Source organism: Rhinatrema bivittatum, chromosome 6, assembly GCF_901001135.1.
Source record: "Rhinatrema bivittatum chromosome 6, aRhiBiv1.1, whole genome shotgun sequence".
Taxonomy (NCBI): domain Eukaryota; kingdom Metazoa; phylum Chordata; class Amphibia; order Gymnophiona; family Rhinatrematidae; genus Rhinatrema; species Rhinatrema bivittatum.
In genome coordinates, this window is record NC_042620.1 from 174,512,126 (window position 1) to 174,524,491 (window position 12,366).

General features: G+C 43.6%; 1 protein-coding gene across 2 annotated transcripts in view; it reads left to right on the forward strand.

Moving 5' to 3' along the window:
* The window catches only part of ITGB2 (integrin subunit beta 2), a 142,055-nt gene that overhangs the window by 82,678 nt on the left and 47,011 nt on the right, over positions 1-12,366 (forward strand). For both annotated transcript variants that reach the window (XM_029606168.1, XM_029606167.1), the window contains 2 exons: positions 863-958; positions 8,778-8,867. In XM_029606168.1, the coding sequence (XP_029462028.1) occupies positions 863-958; positions 8,778-8,867 (186 nt within the window). The remainder of the gene's footprint in view (positions 1-862; positions 959-8,777; positions 8,868-12,366) is intronic.

Genomic DNA, 12,366 nt, shown 5'->3' on the forward strand with positions numbered 1-12,366 from the left:
GTAATGAACCAAGGAGGGCTGGGAAGGGGGCATTAGGAGAGTGCAGGACTAAGAGAGGGCCATGGGAGGGGGAATAAGTGAGAGATGAACCTGGAAGGGGCTATGAATGGAAAAGAAGGTGGAGAGACTGCATGAGGCAGGGGATATAAAAGGGAGAGAGGCCATGAAGAGGCCCAAGAGAGAGGGGCCATGGGGAGAGCAAAGGAGGGAGAGGAGCCATATAGGAAGAGGGGGCAGCAGCACAGCCAGCCCACAGGCAATGCCACAATCTGGGAGGGGATTGCTCTGCTTCTCCCCTGGTCTGGTCAGAAGATGGGACTCTGGAGACTTGGGAATATGTATGGGAGATGTGTTCTTGGGGGGGGGGGGGGGGGGTGCTATGGGGACTTGATTATATTTTTTCGTGTGCTCTGGGGCTTGTGTATGGGGGAGGGCTCCAGGCAATGGATTATGTGTTTAGAGGGGAGGCAGGTAGTTATAGAGGGGGAATGACAGGTAGTGGGTTTTTCTTTTTAAAATAATTGGTAACCCTAGATATAAATTTAGTAATAGACTCCAAGGATCTTACACGCAAATACTAGTTCCCTTCAAAACACATTACAAGAGCACCCTTGAGCGGGCTTCCAGCATTTCTGCTGTGTGATGATCAAGGCTCCCTCCAGAGTCTATGAGAGCTGCTGATCTATTCTAAGGAACAGCAGCCAGGCCCAGAAATCAAACCCGAGTCTCATGAACAGCCATACGTAATATAGCTGGGCCATCTGGATGTCCCTTGCTTTCACTCTTTCACTTTCTGGATTTGTGTTGATGAAACAGGAGGGCGCCAGGGCATGAACTGATTGTCTGTATATATTTAAACTAGGACTATCCGTCCGTTGGCCAACTGGCACAGAAGCTTGCTGAAAATAACATTCAACCCATTTTTGCAGTTACCAGCAAAATGGTAAAAACTTATCAGGTAAGTGAAAGGTAACTATTTGCTGATTGCTATCCCTAATTTAGATAGTTGAAGCATAAGACATTTTTTGTATTGGTTGCTTGAACATGTATGAGTTTAGGACATGACTGTGTGTTGCTTCTGCTCTTCTGGAGACATCCCTCTGCTTTCTCTTTCAGTCTCTAGGGGGGGGGGGGGGGGGGGTTTAGCCCTATGTCTGTTCATTCTGTGTTGGGTGCTACAAAATGGAGTTAGATTTTACATAGACTTGTTCACAGCTAATGTTTAATATGGAAGTCAGATGGACATCTATTCTGTCTAAAAATCTACCTCTAATATGCAAACCTGGAGCTCTCAGGTTGGAATTCCAGCATGGTGTATTCAATCTGCCACATCTCCAATATGTCCTAATTAAAACACATTGACAACTATTAAACCTGTTTCTAAAGACATTTAGCTGGATAATTCACAAGTTATCTGGCTAAATGGCAACTTTTTAAATATTGGGGCACTTATCCGGCTAACTTTTAGCAGGATAAGTAGCTAAATGTTAGCTGGAGAAGTAAAGGGCAGCATTCCAGGGGTGTTTCAGGACAAGTTATTCGTTTAACTCCCTAACAGTGGAGTTAGGAGTAATGTTAGGGAGTTAGCTATCTATAGCCATGCCTTGGGGCGGGTCTAATGTTATCCAGCCTCATGTAACTGGATAACTTTAGACTTCACAGGCTATATTCATTTTGAATATAGCCAGTTAAGTGTCTCAGTGTGTGTGGGGGGGGGGGGGGGGAGGGAGAAGCAAATTGCGGACCTATGGGCTGAGTCCCCTAGCTCACTCACAGGCCGATTCAGTAAAAGTCACGGGAGAGCGGGAGAGCACACAGGCCACTCTCCTGTGCGTGCGATTCAGTATTTAAATGAGGGACCATGGTAAAAAGAGGCGCTAGGGACACTAGCGTGTCCCTAGCGCCTCTTTTTTGACAGAAGCGGCGGCTGTCAGCAGGTTTGACAGCCAACGCTCAATTTTGCCAGCGTTGGTTCTCAAACCCACTGACAGCCACGGGTTCGGAAACCGGACGCCGGCAAAATTGAGCGTCCGGTTTTCAACCCGCGAGTCGCGGGCTGATTTAAGAATTATTTTTTTTTATTATTTTAAATTATTTTTTACTTTGGGACCTCCGACTTAATTTCGCCATGATATTAAGTCAGAGGGTGTACAGAAAAGCAGTTTTTACTGCTTTTCTTTACTCTTTCCTGGTGCCGGCAGAAATTAATGCCTACCTTTGGGTAGGTGCTAATTTCTGAAAGTAAAATGTGCGGCTTGGCTGCACATTTTACTTAGTGAATCGCATGGGAATAACTAATAGTGCCATCGACATGCATTTGCATGTTGCGGGCGCTATTAATTTCAGGGGGTTGGACGCACGTTTTCGACCCCTTACTGAATAAGGGGTAAAGCTAGCATGTCGAAAACGTGCGTCCAAATGCGGGTTAAGAGTGCGCTCCACCGGAGCGCACTGTATTGTATCGGCCTGTCAGTATTTAACAGTGTTGCCCTGCTGGCTGAGCCCCCAGCCCTACCCCTCCAAACTCCTCCATTCTTAGAATTTAGAAACTAAAAGTGCTGCACTGCTCAGCAACTTTTCCTCTCCCCAGTCCTACACATTTAGAATAAAATTTCCCCTCCTCTTTCTCCCTCTAACTCCAACCCTTACCCTCCCACCCACCCCATACCTGTAAAAACCCTTCTGCTGGGATCACAGTGTGGATGAATGATCCCAGCTGCTTTCAGCATTTGTTTGACAGCCATGCTGCAAACATAAGATAACTCCATTGACAGTTCCTATCTACTACACAAGCAACTCCACATTAAATCTGCCCTGTACTAGCTCCCCTATTAATACCTCTTTCTCACAAGTATATGTAGCACTTTGTTCTGGATTGTCACTGTTTTCAAGGGCACACAAAAGAATTTATAGATTGGACTGACTTCACACTTCTCACTACCCTCTCAACTATCCCCAAGGTTTGGGTCCTTTCTATGGGGTGAAGGCAACCCTTCTTGGTCCAGACAGTAAGGATATTTCCTATATGTGGGTTACTGTAGCTCTTCTGGACAGGTACACTTACAAACCAGGCAGGACTCACTGGAGGTGTTCAAATTAAAGTTTACTGTAATTCCTCTTAAAAGAATCAATAGATGCAAAACATAATGTGTACGGATACTTCCAGTGTTCCCAGATTTACATGAGACAGAATTTGAATGCTCTGTACTCTGTGGATGTGTCCCTCCAGGCAGGGGCTTGGAACTGACTTATCCTCAATGGCAGGGAATAATAAGGGTCCAACGGTGGCTGGGGTATCCTAACTTTGACAAGATCCCTTTCCACAGTACCTGAGGTCTATGCTGAATCCCGAACTTCAATTGGCAGTGTCCTGTGTCCCAGGGGTGGAAGCTCCTTTGGGTGTCTCCAGAGGTTTTTGTCTCCCTTGATGTTCCTCTTCAATAGACAGATGCCGGCCTACCAGGAGGAAAGGCTTATACTGGAAACAGTCACTAAAAGTCTCCAGTTCAGGGAAAAGAAGGAGGAGGGGGCAGAAAACTTCTCCTTTTCCCAGAAGTGGAAAAATACAAACTTGCACAAACTTGAAATCAGGATCTCTTCTCTCAGCTGGGTGCTACAGCCTCCTCTTATACTGACTGAAAAGGTGTGCAGTCCCTCCTGACCACCCTGGACAGGGGGATACAGCCTGCCAGAATGGAACAGGTCAAAGATGTGGGAATTAGAAAAAAAAAACCTGTAAAAGCTTCTTAATATCCCCCTTCCTTCCAGCCCTAACAAGGCATGTGCCTCTCTTCTCCTGTGCCAGACTGGTGGCCTAGCTCAGAGAGCACACAAGATTCACATCCTCCCCTTCTGAAAGCAAACCTCAACTGCCCTAACCTCACACAGACTAGCATCTGCCCCTTGCGTTTAAGGAATTTCCAATTCCCAACAACTTCTGGGAGAGGTACGGATCAGATTGGGTATGTCCCCTTACTGCTGTCTACCCAAGGGCTGGGACTAGGGACATCTAGTAGAGACACCAAGAAACCCTGCCCACCAAAGGGGTCTCTACATATACAACATCTGATCCTACCCTGTGCCCAGGCACTGCCATTCCTGCACTCACACTCATCGTTTGGATGGATGTACCAATAAACCTGGAAAAAACACAAACAGAAAGGGAAGGTTTTCATTAGGATCTAGCTGGGTAAATAAGGAATTAGCTGGCTAGATCCCCAGATCAAACATTTTCCTCCTCTGAGCAGCTAAATCTAAATATCTAGGTTAACCAAGCAGCTAGATTTAGCTGCTCAAAAAAAGTGGGTGGCCTCATGGAAGGTTAGGTCAGGGGATTAAAATTAACCAGTTAATGCTGCCTTTCAGTGCTAGCTGACTAAGTTAGGCTTCCATTGTGGCATCTATCTCTAGCAATCTAAGTTATAAACTAATTTTCATCTGCAATCTAGTGTCAAGGCTGGCTGCTAGCAAGCCTTTAACCAGCGAGGGGAGAGGGCTAGCAGGCTGGGAGGACACTGGAGGGCATTGAACAAAGCCAACACTAAGGTGAAAACTTTGTATTCACTCTGCTGGGAGAACCAGTGAACTTGTCCCTGGGGAACTGGATTGATCCTCAGGACTGGAAAAGTGGTACTTGGTGTGACGGACCCTACGGTAATGTCACCATTAGACCTGAGTGAGCCCTTAGTTCAGCTAGGGTAACGCAGGTTAGTATGAGGGGGAGGTTACCATTCAAATGCAGCGCCTCCCTTTGAGGAGTCTGGCATGGCCGTCCCCCTGGGAGTCTATTTAGCAGTTCTCCACAGAGAGCTCGGGAGGCAGTCCCTTTAGGTTTTCAAAGAGTTCAGAGGTGCAGAGGAGCTTTTGCCTTTGTTGTTTTTTAGGCCCAGTCATTGGAAGCAGTCTAACCCAACCTGGAGATACTGACCAGGCAAAGACGGGTTTTCCTTCCACTCAGGCTACTCACTAGCTGGTTGGGATATCCCTCTGGGTTGTTTTCAGGTATTTCAGGTTTTTCATGGTAGGAGCCCCACTGGACACCTGGGCCTTTCTTTGGGAACCCAGGAATAGGGAAGACCTGCCCCTGAAGTGGTGGTGACCCGTTGTGAGAAGAAACTCCAGTGTTAATATCATTTTTGGGGAAAAGAAAGCATTTTGTTAGAAGATCCAGGAGGAAGTTTTGGCTGCCCTTCCATCCTGTCTGAAGCAAGAGCACTGCTTGTTTCAAGGAGATCCTTCTCATCAGAGATCCAGAGAGAAGAACTAAAGAGACTGCGAAAACTGAAGAGCTCCTGAAGATCTGCTAACTGTGAGTAAGGGAAGACTAACATCACTGGGGACACCCATCCAGTGTTTCATCACCCTGGGGAGAGAGAGAGAAGATTTACTCTCTGTGTCATAGACTCTTTAACATTGTTATCAATTTGGAAAGGGGTTTTTGTCTAGTCTGAAGAAACCCTGCTCACCTGGGATCTCCACTTTTCCTAATTTAAGAGAATGGCATCCTGCACAGATAGAGGGAAGAGCATGTAAGAAAGGAAACAAGAGAATTCTGTGGTGCTGCAGTTTGAGCTATTGTGCCCTTCATGATCACTCTTTGAACAGTAAAGACTTTAATTTTGGACACTAAATCAGTGCCTCCAGAGTATTTCTTTTGCACTGCTGCACCCATGTTAAGGACAAGTATCCTCCCTAAGGGAACACAAAGAACAATAAAGGAATGTGTAGAAATGTCACCCCTGTCACATTCAGCCCTGGAATATATCTTCCCCCCCCCCCCCCACCCCTCCATCTACAAAGGATCCAGCCTTGGGAGTAAGAGGGAATGTGAAAGAGCTAGCTGGTGAGAGGTTCCTGCCCCGAAGAGAAACAAATATTTTTATAGCCCCCGCCCATGCAAGATAGGCAGTCCAGGGTGGGGTTACATTGGGAACAGAGAAGATGCTCCCGGAAACTCAAGGGCTACTTAGCCATGCTGCCGGACCCGGAGAATGAGCTTCAAGAAGCTCAGCATGAAGTATTGGGTACTTGGTTTTGTATGTGCGTGCTGAGCATGCTGGAATTGAGCCTGCTTGTGATTACCTGGATTTGATGACCTTGGAACTGGACCTGGTTGTGAGTACTGGTTTACGGATGTGAAATACCTAAGACTAGACCGGAAGATACCTGGGGCTGATGGTGAACTTGTTTGTATTACAACCCATGATCAAGGAGAACTTGTGTTTGAATTGTTGAAACCCTGTGGCGAAGTGAACCTTATATACCTGAGACGTTATCTCTATGTTTAAATAAAGATTAGAACCTTAAAAGAGGCAGGGGTTTTAAGTAAACTGACACTCAGGCAAGATAGGATGCAGCTGAAAATTAACCTGTGATAGCCACCTAAAATGTAGGAGGGGAAGAAGTCATGCTCACCATTAAAGGTAATACCTGGTGGCCAGATTTAAGGCCCATGATGCAGAGTTTTAGTAAAGGATCCCTGGTGCATGGCTTCCAGCCCCAGGACTGTTGCTGCAATGACCAGATTAGGAACACTGGGAGGATGGATCTATTAAAACAGGCAAAAACAAATCCCCAGGTATGTGCGAATGAACGTTCATGGCACCAAACTCCCAGCACTGATTTTTTAATGAGTTGCAGTAAAAAAAAAAAAAAAAAGGAAAGCAAGAACTATAGAGCCAAAAAGAAAACCGAATATCATGGGCAGGAATGATGGTTTAAGGTGATGCTGTGAACAGTGAGGACCTGAAGTCCTGCCACCACCTTAAACGTAACTTGGCCAAGATGGAACTTTTGGCTCTCCACCCCCAACCCTGCTTCCCCTCTTCCCTCTTTTTTGTCTCTGTGGACGGTGCCCTCATCCTCCCAGTTCCCTCGGCCCGTAACCATGGGGTTATCTTTGATGCCTCCCTCTCCTTTTCTATGCACATCCAAAATACTGCTAAAGCATGTTGTTTCTTCCTATATAAAATCTGTCCCTTCCTTTCTGAGCATACTAACAAAATGCTCATCCACTCTCATATCACTTCCCACTTAGACCACTGCAAATCACTCTTCATGTGTCTTCCACTGAGCCATCTTTTCCCATCTGCACAACCTGTCTTCTTTCAGCCTCGCTACATTGGCTCCCTGTATGCTTTCACATATAGTTTAAGCTTCTCTTGCTTGCCTATAAATGCCTCTGCGTTTTCCCCCTTACTGTGCTATATGCCTGGAATAGACTTCTGAGTTGGTGTGCAATTCCCCCCTCTGGCTATATTCAAATTCAATATAAAACCACCTTTTTGATGCTGTTTTTAAATTCTTACCATTTCATTTGTCATGTACGTCTTACTTGACTAGATTGTTTGCTCCACAGAGAAGGAACTGTCTCTTACATGTATCTTTACAGCACTGCTTTGTCTGCTAGTGCTTTAGAAATGATAAATAGTATTATTAGTAGTAGAGTAAGTCTGCGATTGGCAAGAAAGGAGGGTCTAAAATACAGATGAATCAGCCACAATTGTTGGAGCAGATCTGGCAGACAGAGGTAAACATGTGCAAGTTTCATAGATATTATTCAGCACCAGGAGGAAGCTTTTTGTTTGGATCTATAAGTAAAATGAAATGAAAGTCAGATGTGATTTTCCATGATGAAGGTAGGGTCTTTGAGGAGTGCATTAATGTGTATAAAGAGAAGGCAGCCAAAGCTTAGACATGCTGGAACCTGCAAAATGTTTTGATTATTAAGATTACAATTGTTAACAAAGTGTCCGATCCTTAAATCCAGTCCTAAGTCTTTCACCCTTGAGAAGCATTCTAGAGAGGCATACTACATTTTTGCTTTCATACTTTTACATACTGTGTTTTCACATGGGCCGATTCAGTATGGTGTGCTCGGCTAAGTGCACCTTTAGCCCCTGTTTGATCGCGCATTTTCGACGTACTGTTTTTACCCCTTATACAGTAAGGGGTAATAGCGTGTGGAAAACGCGCAGCCAACCCCTCCCCCGAAACTAATAGCACCCACAACATGCAAATGCATGTTGATGGGCCTATTAGTTATTCCTGCGTGATACAGAAAGTAAAATGTGTAGCGAAGCCGCACATTTTGGGGTAGATTTTATAAATCTACGCGCGCGCGTACTTTTGTTCGCTCACCAGGCGCGAACAAAAGTACGCCGGATTTTATAAGATACGCGCGTAGCCGCGCGTATCTTATAAAATCCGGGGTCGGCGCACGCAAGGGAGTGCACATTTGTGCAACTTGCGTGCACCGAGCCCTGCGCGCGCTGCCCATTCCCTCCGAGGCCGCTCCGAAATCAGAGCGGCCTCAGAGGGAACTTTGCTTCTACCCCCCGCACCTTCCCCTCCCTATCTAAACCTTCCCCCTGCCTTTGTTGTTAAAGTTACGCCTGCCGGAGGCAGGTGTAACTCACGCCATCACCCGACCCGGGGGCTGGTCCGGAGGCCTCGACCATGCCCCCGACCCAGCTAAAAATAGGTGCAATGATTTAGAGAAGGCATTTCCAGGGGCATGCTTAGGTTAGGGGAGGAAATGTACACACATGGATGGCATTTTCAAAACTTTGCATGTACTTTTCCAACAAAAATCTACCAGCCAATAAAGCAGGTAGAAGTGACTACTCATACTTTGTACCCACGGCAAGTTTCAAAGCAGAAGTCTACCCGTGGGAACAAAGTATGTGTGGTCTTTGTCCCAAAATAGATAGTCTGAAAATTTACTCAGACTGCATAAATATTGCTCTTCTTAATATTCCTGATATTTCTTTTGGCAGGAACTGAGTAAATTGATCCCAAAGTCTGTAGTAGGTGAGCTGTCACAGGATTCCAGCAATGTTCTCCAGCTGATTAAAGATGCTTACCAAGTAAGTTTTATTAAAAAGATATTTGGTATTGACTATGTGTGTATGCACGTTTACTGTATGTGCAGTAGAACATAAATCTGAAATCAAACAACTATGTCAATATGTTAAAATGCAAACAAATGAGATTAACCGTAATTGTAAACTACTCTAAACTTGATTCTCACCCCTCCAACTCAATGAATAGGAAGTGAAAGTGTTTTCAGTAATGGGAACCATTTTCTAGGCAACCTAAAGTGTGACAATACGGAATGCTTATTGTGAGACCAAATCAGTTCTATTGCCTATGTTTAAGTGCCTCACCTCAATCAAAATGGAGGAAATAGGGAAGATCAAGCTGAAGAAAGGCAATACATATTTCAGCATGAAAGCACTTCAATAAACTGTATTTTAAGTTTAAAATATTGAAAGAATGTAACAGCAAATGAATCTCTCAATGCACTGGTCTCATCACAGATTTTTAATTTTTTCCCTGGTTCAATATACTATAGTTATAAAGAACTTTTGGAATATATTAAAATTCCTACATCTAGATTAGAAACTCACTTATCACTGTTTCTGTATAGTGCCGGCAATGTATGTAGTGATTTATAAGGATCATATATTCTAATTAGTTCATTGCTATAGGTGTATGATACATATGTAATATAAATCAAGAGGGTATATATATTAGGATCCAAAGAACTTACATTCCAAAAAGCAAAAGAGAGAAGCATGAAGGAAGTCTAAAAGTGTGGGGTAGTTGTAAGGCTTCTATGTAGCACAGTATGCCTTCTTAGAAATTGGTGTGCTTTCATTTAACTCATTGAATTTCTGTTCATTTCAATAATACAAGTAAAATCTAGGCAGGCTTCTGTCCCAGGCCCCTAACTCACTATTCTAACATTTAGCTAGGTTCCAGCATAGACTTCAACCTATTTATTTATTTATTTATTTATTTATTGTTTTTGTTATACCGAGTTTCATGACAGGCATCACATCAACCCGGTTTACAATTAACAAAGTGTGTAAAACATAACATAACGTAAAACAATGTTCTCAAAAAGAACCTTGAACTTTAAATATCGTGAATCAGATATAGGAATTGAGAAAGTTACAATAAATCAGGGAAATCAACTTGGAGCTGGAAAAGGGGAGAGATTGCACAGAGCAATATTAACATTTCAGTCTATTAATGTAATAGAGTAGCATAGTGAGTAAATAAGAATATGTGAGAAACTGTGGCAATACCTCACTATGGAACGGAACATAAATAACCAAATGCATAAATACGACAGTGTTATGATAAAAGTTCAGCAGGTATTGATGATTGTCAATTTAAGGTTGATTGAATTGTATTTGGTCCAGTTATTGGATAAGAGTTTGTGCTATTTAATGGAGGAATTATTCAAGGCTTGGAAATGCTTTTTTGAAAAGCCAAGTTTTTAGTCTTTTCCTAAATGTTAGAGAGCATGGCTCCTGTCTCAAATCTGGTGGGATAGAGTTCCAGAGAGTTGGACCTGCTGAAGAGAAGGCTCTGAGACTCAATGATTTATGTTGGTAGGTTTTGGCCTTTGGTATTTGGAGTGACTCTTTGTAGCATTCCCTGATGGGTCTGGCGGAAGTGTATTTTTTAAGAGGTATTTGTAGGTCGAGGTGCGTGTTTTGGTTGATAGTTTTGTATATGATGTTAATGGTTTTATACATGATTCTATAGTGGATCGGTAGCCAATGGAGGTTTTTGAGGATAGGTGAAATGTGGTCCATTTTCCTGGAGTTTGTGAGGACTCTGGCTGCAGAGTTCTGGACCATTTGTAGAGGTTTGGTATAGGAAGCTGGGAGGCCTAGTAGTAATGAGTTGCAATAATCTAATTTGGAAAAGATTATTGCTTGCAAAATTGTTCTAAAGTCTTGGGCGTGAAAAAGTGGTTTTAATTCTTTTCAGGATATGTAATTTGTAGAAGCAGTCCTTGGTGGTTTGGTTAATGAAAGGTTTGAGGTTGAGTCGATTGTCCAGGATGGCTCCTAAATCTCTTACGTGGGCTGTTTGAAGGAGTGTGGGTGGTTTTGGGTGTGTATTTTGTTTTCCGGTGATATGAGCAGGAATTCTGTTTTAGAAGCATTAAGTACCAGGTTTAGACTGGTGAGGAGAAGTTTAATTTCTACTAAGCAACTGTCCCAGTATTCCATTGTTTTAGATATTGATTCTTCTATGGGGATCACGATCTGTACGTCGTCTGCGAAAAGGAAGTGTTTCAGGCTTAGTTTTGTAAGAAGTTGACAAAGTGGTAGGAGGTAGATATTGAATAGCGTGGGTGAAAGTGAAGAACCCTGCGGCACCCCTCTATTAGAATGGTGGTATTGGGATTCTTTATTGTGGATTTTGACTCTATATCTTCTATTTTCAAGGAATGTTTTGAACCAGTTTAGTGTGGCACCTGTTAAACCAATGTTTGCCAGCTGTTTTAGAAGGAGGGTGTGGTTGACGGTGTCGAATGCCGCCGAAAAGTCAAGGAGGATTAGTAAAATATGCTTGGCCTTTGTCAATTCCAGAGAGGAGGAAGTCCGTGAGTGAGAGTAGTAGCGTTTCAGTGCTTGCGGCTTTGCGAAAACCATATTGGTTTGGGGAAAGAATACTGTTGTCCTCTAGGTAATTGGATAGTTGGGTGTTTACCAATTTTTCCATGATTTTCGCTATGAATGGGAGGTTGGAATAGGGCGGAAGTTGTTGGGATCGCTTGCATTTAGATTTGGTTTTTTTAACAGTGGCTTGATTGAGGCAGTTTTTAGGTCATCAGGGTAGATACCATGTGATAGAGAGCAGTTTATGATATCTGCTAAGGTTTTTGCTATTGTGTCCGGGATGAGAAGGAGCATTTTGGATGGAATTTGATCAAATGGGTGAGATGATGGTTTCATTCTTTTTAACACCGTTTGTATCTCTGTGATTGTGATGTGTTCGAAGGCAATAAACTGGATCTCTTTGTTTTGGGGGAAGTATGTGTTATCTGGAGAAGTAGTGATTGGAGTTAGCTGATTGAGGAGATCCGATATTTTTTTGTTGAAATGGAGAGCCAGTTCGTCTGCTTTAGTCTGGGCTTGTTCGGGTGGAATATCTGGAGTGATCGGTTTAGTGAGGCTGGAGACGAAGGTGAATAGAGCTTTTGAGTCAAAGATGAGATGATGAACTTTTCGGGCATGGTAGTCTCTTTTGGTTTTTAACGTGGTACTTTTGTATAGATGGAGTGATCGTTTGTAGTCAGAGAGTGTGGCCGGAGAAGGGGCTTTACGCCATTTTCTCTCTTTTTGCCAAAGTAGTTGTTTGAGCTTTCGTAGTTCATCGTTAAACCAGGGTTGTCGTTTGGATGCATTGGAAGACCTTGTTTTGGTTGTCAGTGGGCAGAGAGTGTTTGCAATAGCTTTTGTTATTTTGGACCAGGATTGGAGGGCAGAGTTGGGTGTGGAGACATCAATGAGTGGTAGATCAGAGGTTAGAAGTTTGCTGAGGTGTTCTGAGGAGCAG